The 27,618-nt window shown below is 39.3% G+C and overlaps 1 protein-coding gene across 1 annotated transcript; it reads left to right on the top strand.

The window, feature by feature from the left end:
* Positions 1 to 2,979: 2,979 nt before the first annotated feature.
* ETFA (electron-transfer-flavoprotein, alpha polypeptide) lies at positions 2,980 to 27,052 on the top strand (the record flags this gene model as incomplete). Its single annotated transcript, XM_009866971.1, has 11 exons — positions 2,980 to 3,129; positions 4,871 to 4,952; positions 5,054 to 5,136; positions 6,629 to 6,728; positions 7,887 to 7,997; positions 9,199 to 9,300; positions 10,078 to 10,152; positions 11,114 to 11,196; positions 22,642 to 22,707; positions 26,158 to 26,238; positions 27,014 to 27,052. Coding segments are annotated over 11 exons (972 nt in total), but the record flags the coding sequence as incomplete, so codon positions are not given.
* Between the last annotated feature and the right edge of the window lie 566 nt (positions 27,053 to 27,618).

Genomic DNA, 27,618 nt, shown 5'->3' with positions numbered 1-27,618 from the left:
CTGAGTAGTTACAGTTGTTTCATCTGAAGTCTAGAATAGGACTTATACTGTGGTTGAATTTTTCACGTTGCTGCGTTTTTCAAGTGGAGAGCGAGAAGATGCTCTTGAGATGATAGATCCAGCAAATCATTTGTTAATTCGCAAGCGGCTTACTTGGTGTATGCTGCACATCTAGGTTAGTCTTACTAACTTTTAGATATCTGGAACTCAGAGGCCAGGTTGGCTCTACAGTAGATGCTGAGGAGGGAGGGGTGGGAGACAGAGTTGGAAACTCCAAAGGGTTTTTTCCGTTATGAATGTTTATTTTAGTATAAACTGAATCACTGTCTGGAGTTTCCACCAGAGAGGAAATGTAGATGTTTCTGCTCTAGAGGGAACATAGGTGCCTAACTTCAATTTATATCTAAAGATAGGTGGAATGAATTCCTAGTTCTGCTGGTTGCTGGTGGATGTGTTTGTCATCTACGAACATACTTGAGAAGCCACTCTGTTGCCTGAGTCTGTAGGATGCCGAAGTGTATTTGTTTTTTTTTGGATAGCCTGATTTTCCAGAGCTTGGTTTTCATCATGAACCTCTTGTGGCACAAGCCTTGAGTGTTTTTGACTCTCAAGGCATTGTTTTCATAGTTTCATTGTTCTGTGTGTCTTATTTCTTTTTATCTTTGCTGTCAGCTGGTTAGGTTTATACCCAGCTTTTCTATTTCACCTGGGCTTGCAACTAGACATCCTGCCCAAGTGCAGATGTAGAGATTCTGTTGGTGAAGTAAAGGCCTGTTTTTGCTGGACAAGTTACTTCATCAAAGTGACTACCTGTCCTCTTCATTGATATGTCACACATTCTCAGTTTTCAGGTTCATATGTGACTGAGTTTTGCTGCAGAATCTTTTTTTATAACAAACACCAGTTTGGTTTTGTTTTGGTTTCGTGTGTTAAAAAAAAAATAAATGTGCTGGTGTCTTAAAATTCAGATTCACATAGAAATCTTATTTGTCATCCGGGATTTTTACCCAAGATCTGAAATGCAACTCTTCGGCTTAAATCTGGTCTTGTCTTTGTGTTCAGAAATGTCATGTATGAAGGCAGTGAAGTGACTGTCCAGTGTGCAGTTCCCACAAATATAAAATGGGGGGGTTATAGGTTTAGAAATAATAGTTAATACTGTAATATCCAGTCTCCTTAAGCAACATCCATTGCTTTTATTCTTTTTGGCTGACAAAATTATTTCTCAGTTTATTCTAGAATCGTTTGACAGAATGATATAGAGCTCCTGTGTTGGTGCAGTACTTACTTAGGGAAAAGATCACGACATAGTAAGAATTAAGTGCGTGTTTAAAATGCACACGGCTCCCTTTGGAAATTCGAGAACTTTGGAATCTTTCAGTATCGAGGTCCACTTTACGCTGTGACACAAGTATAAATCATTGGGAAAGTGGGCTTTTTGCCACGGAAACGTGGATTTATTCTTCAAACAATGACTAAAATCTCATAACTTTTATTGCAAATGATGTATGGAACATAATCAAAAATATGGTTTCTGATCTATATTGGCAATAAATATTTTGTTACTGGCAATTGGCTTCAAACAATCTTGGAATCTTTCATTATAACAAGTAACTTTAAGTATAGGAAAGAAAATGCAGAGCACTTCTACAAGAATCCTTATTACTTTAATCAAACTGCCAAATTACAATCCTGATTCTGCAAAAACATAGTCTTGTATTAATTTTTCACTTTCTGATTAGCTTCAGGGAAGTCTCTGGGATTTACTCTCTCCATGTGAAGCTTAGCATGTAGGTAGGCTTTGTGTCCTTGAAGTCCCTATCCAAATTAGCCTTTTGGATTTTATGAAGCTGTATTTTCTTGTTTAAGTGGTGGCCAAGTGTATTTTTGGTGTGAGGGAAGATAGGATCAGAACATGCATTTAAAATAGTAGTATTTGGCTGTGCAGTCTTTAGTGTTGTGTTAATATTTGTGCCTTAGTCATATTAATGAATATATTTTGTTTTCCATGTGTTCCATATTACATGGATTGTAACTCGTGTCTTCATTTAGGCTTTATATAGGATAAACAAAGACTCGAAGGATAATATTCCTGTTCCCTCCTCAAGCTCCTTCCATACCCTGGTATCAGTCTTGGAGAAATAATGCTTTTTCCAGGTTAACCTGAAAATTAGAGAGGAAAGTCTCAGAGCTTAGAATATTTTGGTTTGGTTTCATGGCAATTCTTCTCTTTTTTTTTTTTTTAATATTCCTTTCAGTTTTGCTTTAGAAATTGAAGTTTGTGTGTGGGTGGTGAACTGGTCAAAATTATTATTTAAGGGCCATTAAGTTGTGGTGGTAAACTAAGTGGTCAATTGTCAAATACTTTAAAGGGAAGTAGAAAAAATGAACCTGATGCTTGTCAATGGTTCTATTAGTGCGTTTTCAGGCTGTGAGCCCTTGCTGCCCCATCAGCATCTTGCTGCTGCATACAATTTTGCTTTTATACAGAACTAATTTTAAAAACGTCTTCTATAGTTAGATTTTGGCTAAAATCTAGAGTAAAACAAATAAAACAAAACAAACCCCAAAAGTAAAGCAACCACCTGGAAAAGCCAAAAAGTAACTGTTTGCTACACTTGATTTCTTTGTCTTAGTCTTACTGGTGTAATCTTTACTCTTTAAGATACTTAGTCAAGTTAATCAACCCAGCTTGAGTGTAATGTATTAAAACGTTTTTCTTTATATTGTTCAGTATTTTGCTGTGGAGATTTTAGTTTAAACATGGCATATTATAGATAGGCTGAAGTCAAGCAAGCTCGTACCTTTTTTATTTATTCTACTTAATAAAAATTATCTAGGTTTAGCCTATTTTCTCTGAAAGCAGTGTTTTGCAGTTGTTTTAAGTGATAGCTTTCTGTAAAGCATTGGATACTCTTAGGAACAGTTTTTTTACTTAAATACTAAGTATCAAATTCCTCTTTCTCTCTTTCTTTAAAGGCATCGGTGCTTCGAAGGTTTCAGAGTACGTTAGTCATAGCAGAACACAACAATGAGACTCTTACACCCGTCACATTAAATGCTATCACTGCAGCAAAACAACTTGGAGGTGAAGTTTCTTGTTTAGTTGCTGGTACCAGCTGTGACAAGGTAGGAAAATGTTATTTTGATATGATTGAAATAATGAATGCAGTGAAACAGTACTTGGTAGCATCTTGGTCAGCTGGAAAAATAGTATGTAGTGAAGAGAAACTGTGCTAGGAATTGCTAATCTGCTGAAACTGTCCTGCACTTGAACGGCTTCTCCCCTGAAGTGAAAATATGGGTATAGATTTCACTTCTCAAGGACAATATCAATATCAGTTGTTACAAGCTTAAGCAAGCAAATTTTTGTAGGACTAAAGGATAAATAACTTTTAAAAGAGTATTTCCCCTGTAAAGTTTTAAAGACAAATACTGCAGTGCTAAGAACGTGGAAAGAAGCTTCTGCGTGTTCAAATGTAACTATCAGAAATGAAACGTCACAGGGACAAATAGAGCTTCTGAGCATGTTGCTTTGGCTAGTCGGCTACTAGTAACACAGTGAGAGTGTTTGCAACCCAAAATTCTGACATTAGTGCTTCCTGACTGTATTGTATAGCTCACATTTAGACAGTTTTCTGTATGTTAGCTGTTACATTGTTAATTTTTATGTGCTAAGTCTGGAGACAGTAGTTAGTGCATTAGTGAAATTTCTATTTCAGCATGAAGTACAAATAATTATGCCTAGTATTTTTCATACTAGGCCATTCCTTATTAATTTTTATTCTGAAAACAGTATGTACTGTCTCATACAGGCATACTTATGGCAACTAATTTACAAATTGGCTATTCTAAACTGAGATCCAGGTGTTCTGGGTAGAGACCTGGAAGCAAATACGTATCTGCATCAAGAAAAAAAAAAAAATTTCCTGGTATGTCTTGAGTTTCCTCATTCTTTGGCACTTGCTTAGTAGAAAAATGATTGAGATTGTTTTGTTTGTTTTTTAATACTAAGTATGTGGTGTCTAGATGACAATGTATGTCATGCTGGGAAAAAGTAATTTACCAAAACCAAAGATTTGGGAGTTTAAGTTTCTTTGTAAGGGACTATATTGACAGGACAGAAGAGCCGGTTACTCATATAGATACTCTGTAGCAGCCATTATGGAATTTTTGTTTATTTCCTCTTGTTAATTTTTGAGAGTAAACTGATACTCAGCAAACTCAATAAAATCATGCCAGTTCTGGAGCGACGCATGTGGTCTCCAGACACTGCTGTCAGTCCTATTCTCTCTGATCTGCAACAACCCTTTTATCATTTAAACTTCACTTCTGCAAATTTAAAGGAAAAAATGCATAAATACAGAATTGAAAATACACATCAGCAGGCAAAAAGTCAGCTGCAAACAAAGGATTGCTCCTAAAATTTGGACAAAGATCATAACATTTGTACTCGCATCGTATGCTTGTGTGGTAGACGTTGACCAATTTAAAAGAAAGTGGGATTGGTTTCTTGATGATTCTGTCAGAATACCAGCAATAATCCTCAAGTGTGATTGTTATCGGCTGTTGTAATAAATCATGAGATCACTGTATAATTCTGTACAGGAGGCAAGCTTTCCTATGTTTGATTTGCTTTATGTTTTTCTTATTCACAAAACTCATTTCCATTGCCCTGTAAGACATTATGCTGTAAAGCAGAAGATCTATGTTTTATTCTGTCAGGTTTGTTCTGATTTTGAAACTCACATTTGTGTTCCAGTTTTAACTCATGTATAGGCTGTGAACGCTGCAGCAGAGACTCTCTCTTGCTGGTTGTTTGCAGTGTGCGTTATAATGCAAACTAATAATAATTCATTTGTAATCATAGGTAGCGCAAGAACTCAGCAAAGTGCAGGGAGTTGCAAAAGTTCTAGTGGCTCAGCATGATGTATACAAGGGATTTCTAGCAGGTGAGAGTTGTTCTTGCCTATTGACAAAAGAAACAGTATCTATATTTGCTACTGAAAATAAGATAGTGTGTAAATTTTGAGCAATATATTTTTATCCTCAGAGGAACTGACTCCCTTGATTGTGGAAACTCACAAAAAATTTAATTATACCCACATTTGTGCTGGAGCATCTGCCTTTGGGAAGGTAAGTAAATCAAAGTGCATTGAAAGTTTCTTGTAGAAAGAGAGCGAGAACAACAGTGTTTTACGTAAGAGCGTGAATCGAATGCCTGAGAGGTAAGCCATGGACTGTTTTGAGTTTTCAAAAAACATTACAGTAGTAGGCTTAAGAGGTCATTAGTTAGAAGCACTGATTCATGTCCGCGTCTTATTATGGGCTGACTTGGACAAAGGAACAGCGGAGAAGAAATGTTTAGTGGTAACCAGCTAGTTCTATGTACAGACGGCAAAATGTACAATAACACAAAATAGATTAAGCATTATGCAAATTTTAAAGAAAAGGACAGTAAATTGCAGATAAAAAAAAGGTATGGTTTGCGTGTTGAAATGAAAGTGTGCAGGCCTATTGGAAGCAGTATTTTTTTTGGAGGGAGGGAGTTGCATCTGTGATATAAGTCATATGAATTGAAGTATCTGTAAATAGATATAAATAATACAGATTCAAGTCCTAGCCAAGATGTTTTTTAATAAAAATAGAAATTTTCAAAACTTTAAGGAGTGAAGTTTCAAAGTATGCAGAGAGCCTTGCCTCTAACTAGTCAGCGTTGTGGTGTGCAGCTAAACTAGAGAAAAAGGGTACTTCAGAAATCTTGCTGATGTGGGGTGAGTAATCACATCAGCCTTCCGAGTGCTTTCACTTCCAGTCAATATCAATCCATATACTTGTCGTTTTACTGAGAGAAATCTTTACATACCTCAAGTCTTGGGTTTTTATTTATTTTCTTTATCTTTTTCTTTTTGGTATGCAGTGTCTTAGTAAAAGTTAATAGCTTTTGCTTTAAAGCTTACGCTTCCGTTTCTGAGTACCTAATGTGAGTAAAGATCTTGGAACTGGGCCTTTTGTGTTGTACTAGATTAGGAGGGAGACAAGATAGCAAAACTCTTGCTGCCATTAATTTCTTCATGATTTATGTTGCTTTTTTAGTTGTCTTCCCTATTCCTAGAGGTGCTAAGTAATTTTCTAGGGTCAGTTTCAGAGCAAGAGTATATATATATTTTAAAAAAATTTATTGTTTTTTTTTTATACTTTTGGGGAGGAGTGCAGGGGTTTTTTTTCCTGCTGTCTCTGGTAACTAGCTTCCAAAGTGTGGGGGGTTTTTTTGTTTTTTTTTTCCTTGAAGTGCTAAGAGCTCAGTGATCCATAATTGTCAATTTTCTGAGTAAATTGCATCTATATTCAGTTTTAAACTGTTGAAGCAAATAAGACTCCTAATTTAAGGTATTGAATTAGGGGTTTACTTACTGTAAGTCTCATAAAATATCTAATGTTATTACAATAATGAGATTTTATTTGGCTGCTAAAGCTACATGAGTAGCCCAACAAAAATCTTAGTTGTGTGTGCCTTTGCTTACAGATAGCATCATATGAAGTAAAAATCATGACAGCAGGCGTTCTTTTACTAACCATGTGTTTTACTTTGCATTTATTTTGCTGACTTTTCATCTTTAACTTCTAGAATCTTATTCCCCGAGTGGCTGGCAAACTTGATGTTGCCCCTGTTTCTGACATTATTGCAATTAAATCACCAGACACCTTTGTGAGAACTATCTATGCAGGTGGGTGATCACAAAAGATACATGGTACTTGTGCAGTAAAGGACCCAACACTGACAAATTTTCTATCCTGGTGTTAGAAACTTGGAATATGATAGGAATTTTCACTCTACGGTCTGGATTGCTGTGGTTCGTAAAAATGAAGCCTCAGGATGGACTCAATGCTCCATGTGTGAGAAAACAAATAATCCCAGCAACTTGAGTGCTATCAGTTAGAAACCAGGTCTATGACAGTGATAGAATTTGGTAATCTCCTTTGTACCTACTGCATTTCTTTGTTAATACACTTCTGATCAGATTCTGTAAAACGTGAGGCATTAAGTTAATTGTCTGGCTTTAATATGACTAGCATTAGTTCTGATTTAAGATACCACAGGGTTATTTTTCCCAATTACGAAGACTGGAACTAATTATTGTAATATTTAGTTTAGTTAATTTGAAATTCTTTTTTCAGTCTTGTTTCTCCGATGCTTGTCTGACACAGTATCTTAATTTGGATGTGAGCTCATTAGCTTGTGTTTCTTAATTTTACTGCACAAGGTTTTTACCATGTATACCCACATGGCGCTACATTCTGAGTTACATGACCGGAGTGCTGTTTTGCGTGGCACTTTTAAGTTACGCAGTAATTCACTATTTCAAGATGACTTTGTTTACGAATAGCTGGTGTTGCAGCTTTTTTCTCTCTTAATGTTCCCTGCAGGCTCCAGTGTGAAGCAAATACCTCATATTATATATTGTTGAGAAAAGCACCATCCCTCAGATGCTTAATTCAGCCCTCATTGTCTTCTGATGAATTCATACAACGGGCTAAAAGACCTACTTTGAATTATAGATACTCTTCTTGTTTAAGAATGACGCTTTCAAAGTTGTTTTTTTTCCCCCTTCTGAAGTTTAAAAGCTCCTTCATAAGAGATTGATTGTCTGTCTCCTTTAAAAAGAGAGAATGTGTTACTGTAGTTCAGAAACATGGAGCTAAAAAGAGATTAAAGTATTTGTAATTTGCGTTTATTATGTACCTAGGTCTCAAGTTTTAGTCATCTTACTCTAGTAGAACTGCTAATATGTTTCTGGTATCTATTTGTTTTTTTTAAAAAAGCACAGTATGTCTGATAATCTTAAAAATATAATGTGATTTTTTGTTGTTGTTTGTTTGTTTAGGAAATATTCTTTGCACTGTGCAGTGTGATGAAGCGATTAAAATATTTACTGTACGGGGAACTTCTTTTGAGGCTGCACCAGCAAGTGGTGGCAGTGCCAGTTTAGAAAAATGTGAGTATTTGATATTTTTTCATTTCATGTAATACAAGTTAGTTTTGCTCACTGCATGGTGTTATTGCAGAAGTGTTTGTCAAAGCAAACTGGTTGTCATAATCTTAGCTTTATGCTTTTGGTACAGGTGCTTGTGCTTTTTAGGGATATCTGCTAAGGGAAGATACGAATTATTTGCTCAGTTGTTACTTTTTTTTTTTTTTTGGACCAGAAACGGAGATAATCTGTGCTGAAATCTGTCCCTGTTTCACTCGCTGCTTAAACCTCTGCCACCACAATCTTGAAACCTTTTCCTATTTAAAGTTACAGCTGTTCTAATAGCATGATTGGTTTTCAAAGCAGGATGAAGCAGAAGTGTTTGGCTCTCCACAGTTTTGGTTTAATTGGTTGTATTTCAGTTGATTTAGATCGTTACAGTGTCTAGCTAAATAAGTTTAAATTGATCTGAGAACACTCAGTAGTTGTTCTAGATCAGTTTTAACTAAATCAGCTTAAATTATTTTTTAATGAAGCCAGTATAGCTTTGATAATAGAGATACCCCAGTAACAGAATCACAAAATAGTTGAGGTTGGGAAGGACCTCTTAAGATCATCTGATCCAGTTGCCCTGGAGCAGGTTGCCCAGGACTATGTCCAGTCGGGCTTTGAGTATCTGCCCAGAAAGGCGCTTCACAGCCCATCTGGGCAACCTGTTCCGGTGTTTGATCATCTCTTTGTCACTGCTGGCCGTTTTATGGCTGTGCTGTAAATCCAGCAGAGGCAATAATCATTAGTAACATGCTGCTTGTTTGTGTCCCAGGCCTCCTAATTTGCTGGGTGGCTTAGTACCTGCCCCTGAACCATCCTGCATTTCTTAACATCTGCGGATGTTGGGAAACAAATGCTGCGTGATACTTGAGTATATTGCATTGACATGGCACTACTTATATGGCTTGTCTGCCTGTCTGAATAAGAACAGCACTTGCTGTGCTGGGGTGATGTCAGTGTATTACTTGCACGACAGACCTTCGTTTTAGTGCAGCTGGTACTATAGGTTACCTAAACATGATGAAAGAGGCTTGTAACTCAGAGCAACAGCTGAAAAGCTTGTGGTAGAATTGGTTATAGAATTATCTTTTGCTTTAAGCTCGAATTTAAAAGGTTGAGAACACATACTTTATCTCTTCTCTTGTGGATGTTTTTCTTCATCTGATGAATGCAGTAACCCCTCCACCGCCTGTTGGTCTGTCAGAATGGATTGAGCAGAAGTTAACAAAAAGCGATCGACCAGAGCTTACTAGTGCAAAAGTGGTTGTGTCGGGTGGTAAGTAGATAATGTTGAAACTGAGTTGTGCTGCATTTAAGTAATTGTACATCTTGATTAAATAATGTCTATAGCAGAACACTATAATGTGACACATTAAGAAAATACGTTATGATGTAATTCTGAAATATGGAATAGGAGCCAGTGGGAATGCACCCAATGTGTATGTTTTGGGAAGAGGCAAAATATGAGTTTAACATGCTAGGAGGCTGGCTTTTTAAAAACACTGTCATATTTGAGTCCCATTAAACTTATGGCAATGTGAAATTTATTTTTTTTTTTTTACATCAAGATCTGTCATTTTTTAAATTATTGCTAATTGTTACAGGCAGTAAACCATTACTATGTAATGACTTTAATGGTTTTAAAATTCTGCTCTTTAGGTATAAAATGATGGACTGTGATTTTTACATGTATGCCTACAGCTAAAAAATGATTCCACTACAGAGTTTTGTACCTAAAGCCAGCAGAGGGAGCACAAATTAGTAAAAAAAAAAAATAAAAAATCTTGTTTCTCTGAATTTAGAAAATTGCCTTGATGGTCGGTATGCAGGAGGTAAACTAGACAGTGGTGTTGGTTTATACATTTAAAATACTTGTATTAATCACAAAGACAAAAGCTAAATCTCCAAGTATTAAATACTACTTAATAATATATCAAAAAATACCCCGTGTAAGCATATATTTGTGCCTATGCAAATACTCCTACAGAAAGCTTATGTAGGCAACCAAAAAACCTCTTAAAACATGCTGGGTTTTTTTTTTTGTTCTTTTAAGGGAGAGGCTTGAAGAGCTTTCATTTTCATTTTTTTTTTTTAAATGAATGGGAAGCAGATCAATTGCATGCTGCAGGTAAACTTTTTTTTTTTTTTTTAATTCTGACTAATGTGTTTGAAAAGGTCACATAAAAATAATGTTTATCTTGAGTAATCTTAAGTTTTGTCTTGTCCTTGTAGTCAACTGTGTGTTTAAATGCCCTTGTATAAAGCAAAATACTAAACTGTAGTATTCCCCATCCTCATATCTCCAGAGTACAAGATCACAAAGTGAAGCTGTATAGATTAAAAATGGTCTTAGCTCACTTTGAAGAGCTGATATTTTCTTCATACATGCTTATATACTACTTTTTTACAGAATCATTTTCACAGTTGTTGAATTGACCGTCTTTTTACCATGCGTTTCGTGTTAACAGGAGAAAACTGACCATGTGCAGTGTTTCAGCAAAATGTTTGAATAAGGGTTGGGGAGAAGGAACTGTTTGTATTAACACTTATAACTACATTAGCTTTAGATTTCACATGTAATAAGAAATTTAGAGTTTTATATGAATAGCTTTTTTTCCAAATTGTTGACTTCACTAACTAAATGTCCATGTGACATTTTCAAGTTGACATTTTCTTGACTATGCCTGACTTTTGAGCTCCACAGCAATGTACGATGGCACATGCATTCTGTTCAGACTAGGAGGAACATTATAGGAAGACGTTTATGGGAAAATCCTCTTTTGACGAAGCAACAAGAGAAAATAATGGAAGTATGCCAGACTGAAATCCTCGGTTTTAAATATATGGCCCTTTGGTGCTGGGAGTAAGGATTTCCTGTTGCTTATGAAGTGCATTAGTGCTTCGTATTTGGAAGTTGCAGCCAGTGGTAGAGAGAGGGATTACTATAAGAGCTTTTAAGAGGGAATTTTTTAAATATGTGCCTTTAGACTGTGGGGCTCTTCAGTAAAATCCGTGTGCTTTTATGGTGATAGAAATTTGGCTCGCTAATATTTTAAAAGAAAACACTGAAAATATTTTCTTTCAACTAGTTGGAGCTTCCCGTGCAGCTGTTGATGCTGGCTTTGTTCCTAATGACATGCAAGTTGGACAGACGGGCAAAATAGTAGCACCAGTAAGTATGGAAATATTGTTCATAAAAGAGCCATGATGTTTTCTAGCAGGCGTTTTCCTCCATAGTCTTAACACTGAGCCTAATGGGAAAATCTTAGTGTGCCCATTGTGATACTGTCACTTAACCGTGCATTTGCAAAACTAAGCAGCAAGCTGTGATGTCACTCTCCACTTTGTGTCAAGTGGAAATGTGCTGCAGACGATTTCATCAGGGGTTTTGCGGTCAGGATTTTTTTGTAGTTGCCTCTGCTGAGCCTTTTTTAGTTTTCTAACAGCTGTCATCAATATGCTAAAAGATGTCATTGCCAACATAAGCTTGAAATTATGTTGATACGTGGCTTGACCTCTGGGAACTGTGTTTTTTGGATTTTTTTACAGGTGATTTTTTTTTGAGTTTTGGTAATTGCAACTGCATTATTGCATATTCTCGGCAAAATTTTTGTAAGAGATGAGTACAGGAAGCTTAAATAATCTACAGCTTGGCTTCTGTAGAATAAGATAGCATGGAGGGCATTCTCTAGTGCGTGGCTTAACGTTGAGAAATAACCTGCTGCACATCTTTTCTGCTATTTGTCTTGATATTGCAGGATCCCTCTGTCTTTTTCAATCTAGATAGGGGCCTTTCTGTCATGTAAAAGTCTGAGACTACTTTCGTTGTTCCTTATGACCTGGGGAAAATTGTAGACAGATTAAGCACACTTGAGCATTTGTAAATAAGAAGGTACAAATGCAGCTCATCTCCATGTGGGGTAAAATGTGCATTGGTGTGTACTGAGATGCGATGATCATGGACATGAGTAGGGAACTGTGACTAGGAACGTGGGCAGGTATAGCAGTCTGTCAGATGTACACTTAGAGCAACATAATCAAGTAAACATTTAGTCTTTCAGTAAGCAGTTCTTTTTGAGTGGTTGTGGCAACAGAAGGCACCAGAGCAACTTCTTATTTGTTAGTGGTTTAATGAGACCGGAAAGGGAGAGTGAGCTGTAACTTAGTAGAGAACCTTGTCATATTTCAGCTGCTGCATTTACTAAATCTCAATAATTTAAATAATACTAAAAAGCTGTACGTGTCCTCGAAGCCTTGATAGGTTCTGAAATGTTTTGGCTTTGTACCATTAAGAGCTGCAAATTTGAGAACTTCAAACCACGACTATTATTCTTCCAGTAAAAGGTCCAGCAGGACAGAGCAGTGCTTGAAGTTATCCAAGATAGAAGCTTACGATTCTTGGAGTCTATTGTCAGTTCTGCCTGCTGGATTTTCTTAAGCAACATGCTTTGTGCTTCAGAGTTCTTCTGTCGTGAAATGTAGATGAGGATGCTTGTTGCTTTTTTTTGTGTCTCCTTTTTTTTTTTTTTCTTTTTGAGTCCTCATCAGAGGCCTTCGGATGATAGCCCTGTAGGGCTAAGTGGAGCTATTTCTAGGCACACTGCTGGTTAATCTGTAAATCTATGTGATAACCAACTGCTACAAAAACCAGCTTCTGATAAATAAACCTGTTGATAAGACTTAAGGTCCATCTGGTTGCATATTGCATTCTTCCAAATTCCTGATAGCAATGATATTAACACTAATTCAGTAAATGCAACTGCAACATAGAATTGTAGAATGTGTTTTACGGAGATTGCAAGTTCCAAAAAAGGTAGTTGATTGTCATAAGGTGGCAGTCTTTAATTGGTTGTTGCTTACGCAAACATGTAAAAACCAGAGAGTAAGCTGAGTGTCACTTAACTGTATTTTGAAAGTGTATGAGATGAGAGTGACCATTCTTAGTTCTTCACTACCCAAATATCCATTAATGAACTGGAAAATGCCACTTTGAAGACAGCTCAGCTCTGGTTTCTGTGTCTCAAGGCTCAACAATGAACATTCTTTCTGGAGTCAAGGGCATATAAACACTTGTGTCGAAACAAAAAGGGCCAAGTTTTGAAGAAGATACACATGGCTCATGGCAACATAGAATCATGTGTATCATAAGAACTTACAGCCACATCATAGATCACATCAGTGTTGCCATTGTCATCTTCTAGAGGGTTGTTAAAATAGCCATTAGTCAGTCAGGACTAATGATTGTTTGACATTTATGTCAGTAAACAATCCTAGCTGCCACAGTTGCATGGTGCTACATCTTTTTGTCAGCAGGTTAATGCATTTTTCTTTCATTTCCCTTGTTAACAAACATTTATTAAGCAGCGAGTTAATACCAGAGTACTGAGGATTATACGTCTCTCCTTTTAAATTGTTCGAATATTTCTTCCAGATCTTAAAATATATGCAAGGACAGCATGTATTGACTTAGATGTATAGCAAATATTTTATGTTAATTGTAATGAAAGTGCAGGTTGAATTGATACTAAGGCCTCAGATTTGCTGACTTAGAGGAATTAATTTTTCAACGTGCTAGATAAGGATCTTAAATATGAGGCAGTTTAAAGCTGCAGATTCTCAACTTCACATTCCTAATTCCCCTTCAGCATCTTTTTGGTACTTTAGCTAGAAAATTGTTCTGTGCAGTGGAGGATACAATTCACTTAGAGAAGGCGTAGAGCTGAACTTTCATGATCAGATCAGGATGACGCTGGTTATTTTAACAATCTTTTAGAAGATGACTGCTTTCTCTTACTCTGAGGGATGAGCTCCTGATCTCTGGAAAATTGCAAAGCAGTGTGTTGCACCTTGGTTAGTTAGTATTAGCTGGGACCCGAATTGTGCGTTTCGTTTTGAACTCCATTTGACGTGGTGTGTGCCCTCCTGGGCATGTAGGTTTTAAGCAGGGGAAGAATCTTGGATACAAGAAACTGCTGGAGTTTGAGACATACTTGCTCATCTGTGCAGCTGTTAGTTTCTGATGGGAAAGTATCTTACCGTATGCTCTTAATCTTCTATTAATAGTCTCTTGCCTGGTCTCGGTGGAGGAGTGGAATGCATTGTTTTTAAAGCACTCTGGAATTGGGTCATTTTTGAGACTACAGCGAGAGAAGAGCTCAGGAAGAGAGGAGGTGCTTCTACTGCTGCTTTGTGTATGACTGCTGGGGAGTGTGCTGTGCTGATCTTTGAGTTAGGAGGTAATAATCTGAGAGCTCTGCTTATTTCTTCCCTTGTGCCTTTGTGGACTTGGTGAAGGAAGGGTAATTTTCGTCACTGGTCCTTCAATAATTCCATGACTGCTTTCTTTAGAGTGCAGCTCAGATGGGCGTTGCAAGACATGAGGACCTCACAGCCACAGTGCCTTATCTGAAATGTATTAATACATGAACAAACTGGCAGTTGAGCAACAATTGTAGTCTGCTTTGCCTAAGTGATGAAAGAAAGCAGTTAGTAAATGTGTACTAATTTTACCTTCCTTCTGTTTGAGAATTAGTTCTATACAGCGCACATAGAGTTCCAGAATCGCCTCAGATCTCTAAACTTTGAGCTTTTGTTCATGTTGGAATTTATGCATTTTGTTGTGGTTTTTTACTGGATTTTTGGTAAATTTTCTTCTGTCTAATGTTATTCCAGTTGTTAACGCTTGGTGTATTATTTTTGTTAGCAAGTTTTTGCTTGCAGCTCCTGTTTGAGCATTCTGTCTTACGAAAGAGAAGGTTTATTTGTATTATTTGATGAGATGGAAGGAAGGAAATTTTTAGGGATAAGTGCATATATTAAAATACAAAATGTTACTTTCCTAATTAAAAAAAGTAATTCAGTATATTCAATCTCTATAATCAGTGACAACCATTTTTGGAGTATATTTTTTTTAATTAGAAGGCAATAGTTTTCCAGTATTTCTTATATGCAGGTGTTCTGCATAAAAATGAAATTAATTTCTCAGATTAAGCACTGTGTGTAGTTCCTATTTAAGAAAAAAGCCCATATGAGAATGTTAAAATTAGTTGGTTTGAGTTAAAAACATCCTTCTCCTGAGTGCCTACTGTTAAGTATTAGTTAAGTATATCAAGTTAGAAAATACTAAATTTCCTGCACAAATCAAGCCTCCCACCAGCACCCAGCGTTAGCTGCTATTTTTCGATTAAAAAATTCCAAATAGGGGCATTAATATTCACTGTAAAAATCTCTCTAGTTGTTTCTATGTTGTTCCCAAGAGAAAGAAGCAAAAACAAAAGGAGGGAGAAGAAAGAAGGTAAATAATGGTTTTCAGTTATTTAGAACTTTTTAGAAATGGAACACAAATGCTTCATTTATTAGTTCAGTTTTCCTCACCCAAGGTGTAATGAGCGACATCTCGTAACATTTCTAATGGGGGAAAAGGAAGGCAACTGCTAGAAGCCTTAAGTAGCTTCTGCTGATTTCTGAACCGTGACCTTTGCGGTCCAGGTATGCGAGGAAGGGACGCACAGATAGGCAGCTGATACCCTTTCAGCCATCTGGGGTATAAAAAGTACATTCACGGGGCTGGCAGTTACCACGTGGGACCTGACGGTTCCTTCTGCAGCAGCATCAGTGATTCAGGTGGGAAACCCTACACTGTCTGCAATGTCACGAGGTGCCTATGTTTGGACACCCAAATTGTTCCCATGGTCTCTCAAGTTCTCCTGGTGTTATAACTTAATTATATTCTCCCTTAGGTTGTATTGGGATGATCTTGCTCTCAACTGCTTCCCCCACCAAAACCAAACAAAACCTCAGTGGCATGGCTTTTTTTCCAGAAAGCCGCTGCCTTCTAGAAGGCATCCCTCTAGTTTGATCTCTTTGGAGTTTAAATGTTTACTTTTTTAAAATTTGTTTTTCTCTGCTGAAGCCTGTATTCTTTCAGGGTCCAGTTCTCTAAGTGCTTTAGCTTTCTTTATAGGTTTTCCTAGCTGGCAATAGAGAAGATGTGGCCAGATCAGTATTTTCCCAACTGTAGGGCTTGAGATACCCATCCAGGGTTAGCTGTCGGTGGCTAGAAAGCCTCACTTTCACTATCTCAGACTTTATTGCAAGGTTTACTTCTTGAGGAGGGTACAGTACAGGGGGTCCATCCAGGAGGGGTGGTGCAGCCAGGCAGAACTTGGGGTTTTTTTAGGAGTTCGGTTGTCGCTGTCTTGTAACTTTGAACACTGGGCAGAGAATACTGAATGGTGACAAGAAGCTGAGGTGGAAGACTCAGGGAGGCAGAAGATAGGCAGTGTGTGATGTGTAGTAATAATTTGCGCTGGGTTAGATAGAAATGTGATATGTTTGCACAGAAGGCAGATGCGTTTGGATACTGCATGTGCTCAGGACCCTCAGGTGGGGAAGGCAGATGGGAATTCAGTGTAGTTCCAGTATGATCAGACCTGCTTAGCTGCAGTGCTTAAGCTTTGATTCGATACTAGAGGGTGTCTCTGGGTGTAATGCATTTCAGGAACTTCAGAAGGGAGGCAGATTTACAACTATTGACAGTAACAGTGAGGGGGGGAAAAAGTGACATGTTAAAAGAGGTGCTGCTTCAGCTGAGGTGAAGAGCGAGATGGTGGTTCAACTGAAAGGCACCAAAGCTATGGAAGAACAGGAACCACCAAGGTGTTAAGTAGAAAATGCCAGGGTGGGGTGAAATTAGAGACAGGAAAAGGAAAGCTGAATGACAAGGAAGCATATTCTGGCAGAGAGATACATGAAGGTGCAGAATTGTCTTACAGAGCAGTGGGATTTGTGTCGCTTCTCTGCTTTTAGAAGAGAATGAGATGCTTTCTGAGCTTGTATATGCCCTGGTATCTTACTAGGCAGCCTGTTCCGCCGCAGTGAGTGGCTTTTTATCACTAAGTAGTCATCTTGTTGCTTTGGGAGTAACAGGAAGAGAGAAAGACAATGTCACAATATTTACATTATTCCTATATTTAGTATTTCTTTGTATTTCGTGGCAGCGCAATCAAATACTTCACCTAGCCTGATTTTGTTTTCTGTAAAATGCATGAGTGACTTGTGGTTTCATTGTGTAATAAGTGGATATTAACTCTTCCTCAGTGTTGCTTTCAGTTACTTTCTTAGGGATTGTTTGTTTGCTCAGATATTTGTTTTGTTTCCATTTACTATCTTGTGGGAAGGTGTAGGGAAAGCAAAACAAAGTGTGTTTTATTCAAGTATTTCTGTTCCTTTTTGTTCTCAGGCTCTTACCTAAAATTACTAACAACAAAATGAACTAATTCCCTTAGCTTCGTGCAAAGTGTTGCTCCTGTCGTCTTGGTTGTACTCGCTTTAAAAATGTTCTACTCCAATGGTGAGACCTTCATTTCTGATTTATTACATGTACAAGAGAATATCGAGATACTAAAGTTTCTGTATTCAGACACACGGCAGATCAATTTCTCCTGCCTTCGGCTAGCTTCTGCGTAGGAACCTGTTATTTGTACGTTGTGTTTGTGGGTTTTAACAGACCAGCAGGTGCATATTTCATTGTACAAATGGTTGAGGCTGTTAGGTAGCTAGCAGATGGGAATAGTGATGGGAACATTGACCGTGCTTGGGAAATTGTTTTTGGAATATCTCCTCTGATAATTTGCTATTGTTGAAAAGTAGCTTTATAGTGGCAAACTTTAGAGAGCTGTTTGTATGCAGCTGGGACTGAATTTACAGACTACCTTTCTCTGACTTGCTAAAAAGCTAAGGATTGACAACCCCTTTCATCCTACATTATCCAGTGTAGCTTTTAACTCCGAGGAAACTGTGTTCACAAATTGATGCTCTGCTCCTTTGGGGTTGGTGCAGAAACATTAAATTGTACTAAAATATTCATATGTGAGTGCATTTAGCTGAAAGCAATTGATGTGCTTTTCCCTAGAGAGAGAAAAAAAAATTGCTATATGGCCCTGCACTCCGGCAGCCACCCTAACCACGCTTAGGAGTAATTACGTAGCTTGGCTGATCAAAGGTTCTTAAAGTGAAAAAGAAGCTGTAGGTGGGATATAGCTTAGTAATGTGTGCTTCTTGAATGGAACGTACTCAGCTGTGTCAATGGAGTACACACTGGATAATTGTTTGATATACAACATCATATATATGAACTAGGTTCAAGCCAGAAAATATTTTATTGGGTTAATAGCTTGTAATTGGAAGGAATCTCTTGTATGAAGCAATTTTCTTTACAAAGATTTTGTAATTTCATTCTCCTTTCCCTCATGCAAAGAAAATAAAATGTCTTGAGCTGCCTTGAAAAAGAGTATGTGTGCCAAAGGGGTTTATTAAACTGTTTAAAAGCATGCCACTGGTAGGATGATAAAGTGATGTACACTGAAGGTTTTCAGCGTAATTCAAAAACGGGCATAAAAATCAATAGTAGCTGACGGCATGCTTGCAAAGTAACTGTGCCTCTCCTGTGTTGCACCTGTGGCTGCACAGCAGTCTCTCAGAGCAGCGCTCAAAGTCGCTGTAAGTCACAACTAAAAACTGTTCTTGTGGTTCTGTTACCCAAATATACCTTAACTGCCTCAAGGCAGCCTAAGGTGTTTTTAAATATTCTCCTAAGTAAAAATAAAGTACCTTTATATGCCACAAATTATTGTATAAATAATTGGAAGAGTCAGTAAGCACAGGAGAATAACCGCAATGTTATATTGGTAACTATAGTCATTCCCATGTAGCACTCTTGTGACATTTATACAGATGGTGTAGAGCTGGCCTTCCGGATTCTGGAGCCAGTTGTGCAGGTTCACGCATGCCAAGTCTCGTGGACTTGCTGTAGATGCTGATGTCTAAGTTTGGTGCTCTTAAAGCAGAAATAAGAGTTAAGGGACTGGTCAAGGGATGTTTTTATTTTAATGATGAGCATATAATGGCTCTCTACAGTACATACCACAGTCATGTTTATCAGAAAAAGTACAGGTTAGATTCTTGTTTTAGAATCTTGCCTTTGAACAGGATAACACCAGAGTTTTGTTTCTTTTTAGAGTGGTTGTGATGCAAATCTGTGCTTACAAACTTTGAGATCTGTGTCAGTCCTGGCTCCCGCTGGAGTCTCATGGGGGATGTTGTGTGCCAGGGTGAATTAAAACACTCTTGGCCTTTGTGCCAGTTCACAGGCAGAATCAGCTTTGGCTGCTGCTGTAGCCCTTGTGAGAAGCCTGATGGGTATGTTATGTGCTGATGCTCTCACCTTCATGTGTTCCCATTACTGACATACCAAGCCCTTTCTGCAATAGCACGTCTTTAAGTCCTTCCTGATTTGTGCTTCCCTGCCCTCTGCTTCACGTGCTCTCAGGCTGTTGGGTCTGTGCAACTCGCCGTGCTGTGCATTTCCTCCACTCTGCTCTTTCTTACCGTTAGCTCTCTTCTTTGGTGTCCCTTATCCTGTGCTGATGTCTGCTATCCACTTCGTGAAAAAACCCAAGATTTGTGGCATGGCTGTGGCATATGTACAGTGATTATTTCCTGTGTGAAATTAAGGTGCAGCAAGACAAGACAATTGTATAATCTGCTGCCATGCCCTTCTGTTACCAAACCTTTCACTTCCCTCAACCTTAATTGCTTTTGGGACTTCATTTGTATCGGACAGTGCAGTAAGCCCCTTGGTAGGCAAGCTGTGTGCTCGCCTGCTACGCCATTGTCGTGTGGCGCAGCTCTGGCAGCAGCCCTTCTGTGAAAACTTGCCTATGTGCAAGCACCGGGGAGTTGATAAATGCCACTCCATGTCCTGGATTTTGATGTAAGTGCTTGTAATTGTAGGCTGTGGATCAGCCACCTGACGGCAGTAATTAGAGCAGCTTCCAGCGATCCAAAAAGCAAGAACTCGAAGTTGGTGTGAAGCCATCTTTGTCGGCACCTGAGAGATGCAGTCCAGACTCTGATTCATTCGTGCTGATTTGTGGTTGGCGTGGGTCCTGTGTGTAGATGTGCTCTGAAGAACTGAGATGTCCTTCCAGAGCTTCCTGTCCTCTCTGCTGTGACAAGGCATGTCACTTAATGCAGTTGGAAGTGATGCTACTTGGTGGTACCAAGCTGCTTTCCTCTCTCACTCACTTCATAGAGCTTGGGGCTACAGTCCATCCTCGCGCGTGACTTTGAACTCTAACACAGTAGAAGTGATAGGATTCAGCAAAAGCCATGATAGAAGTTAATGATTTCAGCGAAAACATCAAAAGAGGTATTACCTGAAAAACATCTTAGGAGGTCTGGATATCTTGAGTCTCCCGTGACCTCTCTGGGTGACCAGTTGAATTCTCTCCTTGGAGAGCACTGAACAGTCTTGAATCTTTACCATTCAGACCTTGTGGGTCCTTCGTGTCCCTCCTACTAAATTGTTGATAGATTTAAACTAAGATTTAAGCAGTCACATTTATTTTACAGTATGGAACTCTTGGCAAAGAAACACGTTGTCCTGTGTGGTCTTGGTATGAGAACGTTGCTGGGGTAATGTACTGGGTTACAGCCTGCTGAATGGACCAGCCAGCCAGAGAGCCAAAAGCACATAACCTAGAAGGGCATGGCTTAGATGCACAATAAAGGCTTTTTAGACAAGCCTGGTGATTTACAAATGAAACATCCTTGTCTTTCCTAGATTTTTTAATACCATATATAGGTAGGCATCTGGCTCCTGCTTAGCTGGACTCTTTCCAAAGACTGAACTTCACAATGTTAAACAGACTGGTAAGAGTGTCTGGAAGTCTAGATGACTGGCACTTAATGAATTGCTTTAAAAAAAAAAATCACATTACAGTAATATGTTTTTAAAAAGAGCTTGTATTAAAGGCTAGATGATGTTAGAAATTCTTCTGTAACATCTGTTCTTTTATTTGGTATAATTAAAATATTACATTCTTACCATGAGTTCTTATATAGACATATTATATTACATTGCAGCTGTGGTTAAAATGGTTTGACCTCCAATGGTAATCTACTCAGTAAAAAGCTATTGAGGCTAAGAAATTTCCCTGTGTCTTCAACAGCTGTGTGTTTGTGTGGAAATACATTGACTAGATTCTGTGTTTCAATTTCAAAGCAAGCCTTTTTAATAGCAAGTACTTTGTTCCTGCTCCATTTTCCCTCCCCTTCAATTTTTATAGGTGATAGCTTTTGTAGAAAAGCATAATAAATTTTTTTTATTCTCATTTAAAGAACAATGTAATGGGTGAAATCTGTAGCTGTAGAAACATCAGAAAGCAATAATCTTAATTTCTTTAATTGATAAAATGACTCTTAGGCCTGTATGGAAAAAGCAGTCAGCATGCTCTCTGTGTTTGAACACCTTTATTCGCCAGACTCTTTGGTAGGTCTTCCTGTTCCACAGCTGTGCTTTGTTCTGTTATGCTAAAAGCCTCTTAACTGTAATGCACATCCTCGATTGTGGAGGGATAACACTTTTTGACCCTTTTACCTTCCGTGGCCACAAAAAAAATTTTCTTGAATTAGATTTTTTTTAAATATGGACTAACCTTGGTATTTTCAGAAGAGAAACTGTCAGTTCTTGAGCTTGTGTTTTTTCTAAACATGTATAAATACCACCTCATAATTGGTTTTGATAAGCTAATTAGCTTTGTGTATTATAGTTTCTTCTTACTGAATAAGTTGGTGAAAAGTAGATTTTTTTTTTTTGTTTTCTTCTGTAAAACTGAGGAGCTCATCGGGGCAGGTTTGACTGCTACTTGGACTTGGGTTGGCAGGAAAACTGTCACAGAGATCAAAGTATTCTTGGTTTTGGATGGATTATAGCCTGTATGGCTTTCAGCTTGAGGGGTAAAAGTACTTTTCTGCTCTTAATTAAAACTGTCAGTACAGGTCTGTTTGCCTATAAATTTTCATCTCTCTTGAATACAAGTTTCTCTGAGATGCTAGATTGGGAGCACCAGAGATCTACTGCGTGTTGTTGCCTACCTGGGGAGCACACTGCTTCTCTTGTGTAGGAGTTGATAGTGAATGGGGTGGAAAAAGCTTTAGGGCATATGAATACTGAGTTTTGGAGTAAATAAAGAGAAACCATTGTTACGAGTGTATAGTGTATGAGCACGCTTCAGTATCTGAAATATTTTATTATGCCTTATGGGAAACTTTTTAAAGGTTTAAACATCTGAATTTCAGCTTTATATGTATTGTCTTATTGAGAGGATCCTAGAGGCTTCAAACAAAAAAGCCTAAGTTTTCTCTTTAGGGAACTGCATTATCCGTTGGTAGGTTATCTTGTTTAATATTTGCATTGGGAGTCTCCAGAGTCATGGGTAACACAGATTGCTGTGTCCTCAGGCTGAGCAGTATCTTGTGCTTGATGCAGATTTCTTTTTTTTTTTTCTTTCCCCCCCTTTTTTTTTTCCACTTCTTTTTTTTTTTTTTTCCTTTGCCCCCCCATCTCATCTGCCTTTGCCAGATGCTCCTTTGGGATTCTCCTTTTTCAGTTACACTGCATCCCCAAGTGGGGAAGGGAACCAATCATCAGCTGCCTTTAATGTTGAAAACCACCGTAATGTAAAAACTACTGCATGTAATTGATTTTGAGTAAGGTTTGTGCGAGCTTACTGAAGCTATGTTGTGAGTACCAAAAATTTTTGTTTTCTTCTAGGAACTTTATATTGCTGTGGGAATTTCTGGAGCAATCCAACACTTGGCTGGAATGAAGGACAGCAAGGTAAATAAAGATTCATGTGCTAGAAGAGATTTCTGAGGAAAGGAATGATTTCACATCAGTACTTTGGTCAGTTTTCTTATTTTAAATGTTAAAATTGCCAGTTTGCCTGCTTTTTCAAAACATGCTAGTCGTCTAAGCCTTGTGGCAACACATCTAACGCAGTAGAAAAACCATTACACTACAAACCAAAGTGGTAAGTAGAAGCAGCTAATTGACTTTGCTTATTTTTAAGAGAAAGCACAACACATGCCTGAATTCTATACAATAGTTCCATTTGCATTTATTTCAGAGCATGACATATTAATTCATGCATAATAATGTGCAATTTGAATTATGAACTTACTATTCCATAAAGTAAAAGATGTCTCTGACATTCCTGCATTTAGCCATTCAAATGGAAACCTATTATAAAACGGCAGTAAAACTTTAAAAGGTTTAACTCATTAGTTGCCAAAGCAAATAATCCGAAATGGGATTTACCAGTTTGGTCAACAGTGCAGTGTTTGGAAAGAGCAGCAGAATTACCTGCTGAATCATACTGTCAAATGACAAACTAGATTGGCCAGGTTCACTGCAAATGATTTAGAAAAAGGATATATATTTTTTTTCCCTTCTATTTCCAGTGAAGGAACGTAGGCTTTCTGACAGAAACCAAACCCAGAGCTTTGAATAGCTTATAAAACTGAGGAAAAGGTTTGCAAAACTTTATAAGCAGATCCTGATGTTTCACCAATGACAGACTAATGAGTTATTATGACTGGTAATGGTCCTCTTGAGCCAGCCTGTGTGGCAGGATGATCTGTGCTTTTTACAGTTTAGTTCTTTTTTTTTGCATATATTATTTAAATATTTTTTTGGGGAGAATCATGTAAGCAGGGTTTGAGATACAGCACCCTTTTTGGTACCTCGATCTTCTAAAATCAGGAACTCGAGCAGTGTTAGCATTAGTCGATTTGGTGGGGAAAAGCTGGCCAAAATAAGAAATCAGGGGTGAGCGATGGGCGCGGATGAAGGTCACTGTTAAGAGGCGTGAACAATAGTGTCTGTAGCTGTGTATTCTCCCCGGTCTTAGTGGAGCGGCGTTGCCGTAGTCTCTTCTACTCACAGATCAGCAACAGGGACTGTCAGACAGCGGGAGCAGCACTGATGTGGCACTGCCACGGTCACCCTCGCCTCCCTCCAGACTCCACTGGTAGCTGATGGGCCACAGGATTAAGAGTCGCTTTGTACTGAGGCATTTAGTCTCCAGCTGTGGTTTTGGGTGTGGGAAAAGATGGGTGGGTGGCATTAGTTTCAGCCACCCACTGAACTGTGTATTTAAAGCTGCTTAGAACTTGATCTGGCCCTGTTTGTATTTCTCTTGTGCCTTATCTCTCAATTCAGATGACCAGCAATACTGGGAACCGGTTATTTTAAGTGCCAGAATTTTCTTTGATATAAAAATATTGAGCAGCAGTAGATTCCTGTACTGCAACGGCCAAACCTCTGCGCTTTTGGCTTTTCCAATGCCATGTTTGATATTTTGAGATGCTCTTTACAGGAAATCGACAAATTTCATCTCTCCTTACAAGATGCGTACTTAGCAGTTTCATTTCTCATATATATTGTAGTTTTTCTAGCGTGAACAAATGTGTGTATTGTAAAATTCAATTTTACTTATTTGTGTTTGAAGTGTGTTCTGCTTTCCTTTTTGCCAAAGCATGTAGGTGGTGTAGTTACTAAAATCCCAGATTCTTACAAAGAATTATGCAGGCGTAGGAGCTCTCTGGAGTGTCCCTTGTCCTCCCGCAGCACTGTGAGGTATCTGGCATTGTGAACTTCTACACTTCAGGGTGCGTTTTCCAAAATTAGTCAGATGCTTTCTACCAAGTGAAATGTATAATTTATTTGTTCTTTCACAGCAAGGCAGAAAATGCAGCTTTGGAGGAGACCTGGAGAATTATTGTTGCTTTCTTCACTTATTTTTAATTCCCTCATGAGGCAGTTACAGGATCTTTACTTTCTAAGAGATTTAACTTGCAAATTTCTGTTGCAAGCAAGGTGATGCTTTTGCTTCTTACCGTGGAAAGTCTTGAGTTAGTGAGATCTGGTTCTCTAACTCATCGCTAAAAGGTTACTTTAGCTAATGGAGACAGAGGAAGGACTAGGGTGCCCAGCCGAAGCTTAAGACAGTTTTGCGAGCAGCTTGTTAATTTTTGTGGTAAAGACAGAGCCAGCAGCTCCCAAGGTATCACCAAGTGTTGGCCTCAGCTGGTCCTCAGCATTAGCCCCTGTGGCCTCAGGCCCCTGTGAAAGTTTCTGCAAGGTGGGGTAGTGCCACTCAGAGTTGAAGTCTTTATTAGAATTATCCATGGAGGCTTGCGTTTACGGGTGGGGTAACTGAAATAAAAACAATAAAACTTCAGGGAAAAATGTTTTGGAGGAAGCGTTACTGGAATACCTGCAGGTTGTTGCTTAGGAGGTGGCAGGAAGGCAGCAGCAGCTTCAAATAGATACAAATGGTTTGTGAGGAAAAAAGCATTTCTGTGGGCCTAAAACCCACAGGATTTGCAAACTTTTATCTTTGATTACTGCCACTAGGCATATGCTACTGAGCTATTAATTTTGTAGGACACGTACATTTCCATGGAGGGAGGAAAGGAGACACATGTGAACTGGCTGCCTGGGAATGGCAGGTGAATAGCGGCTGAGTTAGAGCTGTCCTGAGCGTTCTGGTCGCCTGGAATCAGAGTTTATGCTGGCAGTATTTTGGTGGGAAAGCAGTATCGGAGTGCTGTGGGTTAAGCCTCCCCTCAGTTTAGGGTTCATCGTATGAGCTGTTGTCTTTTTTTTATATATTTTTTTTCCTTTCCCTCCTTTATGGAGGGCTCCTCATCCTATTGTAGATCCTGATGAGGACATCCATGCTTACTTTGCTGGAAGCTGTCACAGACATGTACAGAACGATCTAAGGCAGAGTTAAAGCCAAGAAGGACATTTTCTAGACCGTTGTGTTGGGATTTTGATAATTTGCATTTTTCCACTGTGTAACAAACTGGATATGTCCCCCAGTAAGTACAGAGACTAGGCATGGCCTTAATCTACTTGTTTTAAATGCAACCTCAGGAGTTACTTCCGTGGTGGTATGGCTTAGATCTTGCAGGTAATTTTTATAATTTTTTTTTTCGAGTTTCTGTTCGATAGGGAAGGATAGCTCCGTCACACGCAGTGAAGCAGGGAAGGGAGTTTTTGGGAAGTGCTTGGTTTTGGTTTTGTTTGTTTTTGAGGTGGAAAGAAAAAAATGTTTGTTACATACTCCAGTCTGTAGAGAATTTACGTCATGATCCCTGGATAAAGCCTATCACTGTAACACAACCCTAGATGATAATCAATGTGTATATACATGTACATAGATATATATACGTACACACACACATATATATTCACATCGTACTTTGCTGTTGCTTGCAGACCATTGTTGCTATTAACAAGGATCCAGAAGCTCCAATTTTCCAAGTGGCTGACTACGGACTAGTGGCAGACTTATTTCAGGTGAGGCTAAACTTGCAGATGCACAGGATGACTTTCAATAACACTAGCTCTGTGAGGATGTTTGCTTTGGGTTGTTTGGTTGTTTTCATGTCATGTGTGTTGGGTGGATGTCACGGCCAGCCTGCCTCTATTCTGAAGATAACCCTTTTGAGGAATAAGTGCACAGAGAGGTGCTTACATGTATTTTTAAGTATGGAAGAACAGAGTTAGTAGTCAGAGTGTCTATTTTTGCCCGGGCTTACTGCATTACTGATGCCCACGAGGAAGTTGCAGTTCTCTCTGGGAAAACAGAGGCAGTCCATGTCAACATGCTGATGGCCCATGTGTGCGTACGCCCACACGTGTGACTGGCCAGAGCTTGTGGTGACTCTGTGGAGAGGCGTGGGCAGAAACTCTGCCAGCACTTAATGCCGTTCCTGAACTAGTGCCCGCTGGCTCCACGGCCAGCACGGGCCTTTCCGTAAGCCGGAGACAGAGTCACATTCCGAAGAAACACCATGTAGACAATTTCCTTAATAAATTTTGTACGAATGCATTATTTCCACCTAATGGAAATGTAGCTCTCTTAAATAATTCAGAGGCTTTATTCAGGAGGAGACAAGTGGGGAGTGCTGTGAGCTGGGGTGACCCACGGCCCCTGGAGTGGTGTGCTGGGCATGAGGGCTGGGAGGGTGGGGAGCGGAACCGAGGGGGTGGCTGCAGCACACGGGGAGTTTTGGGGGGAAGGCTGGTGCCAGAAGGGAAGCACGTGCTACCCTGGCACTGGTGTTTGCAGGCGGTGCCAGAGATGACGGAGCTCCTGAAGAAGAAGTGAGCAACAGTGCTGGAGCCTGCTCTGCACAAGGAGTGTGGGGAGTAAGGGCAAATAAAGGATTCTGCTGGAAAAGAGGTGGGGTCACTGCTGTTGGGTTGGGTTTTATTTGGTGGGCAGTGGGCTGGCACAGAGCGTCACAGTGCGGGGTGGACGAAAGGAAGACAGGGAAGGCAGGTAAGAGAAGGAGGGGCGGAACAGGAACGAAAGGCAGAGACAAGACAGGAGGCAACACGTGTTTGTCAGTGTTTATTCCCCCCCGCGCTCCCCTCCCAGCCGTGCTCACCTCTTGGTCAGGCTGGGGTTCCGGGCTGGCCCCGAGCTGTCCAGCAGCTCTGTCCTGCACGCGGGCGCTGGGCATCTGTGCTGGCCCTGGACTGCTGGAAGGTCCTTGGTGCTTCCAGGCACCGTCAGGCTGGCCTTGGGTTGGTGGCAGGATAGGTCGCTAAGCTGTCTGTCCCCCAGGTGACTGTGGGTCCCTGTTGGCCTAAGACTGCTGGAGGCCCGTGGTGCCCCAGAGGACGCTGTAGGGCCCGGCCGGCCACGAGCTGGTGGTCAGGCAGGCCCAT

This window comes from Apaloderma vittatum, unplaced genomic scaffold (genome assembly GCF_000703405.1).
Source record: "Apaloderma vittatum isolate BGI_N311 unplaced genomic scaffold, ASM70340v1 scaffold2073, whole genome shotgun sequence".
NCBI classification, from domain to species: Eukaryota; Metazoa; Chordata; class Aves; order Trogoniformes; family Trogonidae; genus Apaloderma; species Apaloderma vittatum.
Note: the sequence above shows the minus strand (reverse complement) of the source record. Positions and strands in the feature narration are given on the sequence as shown.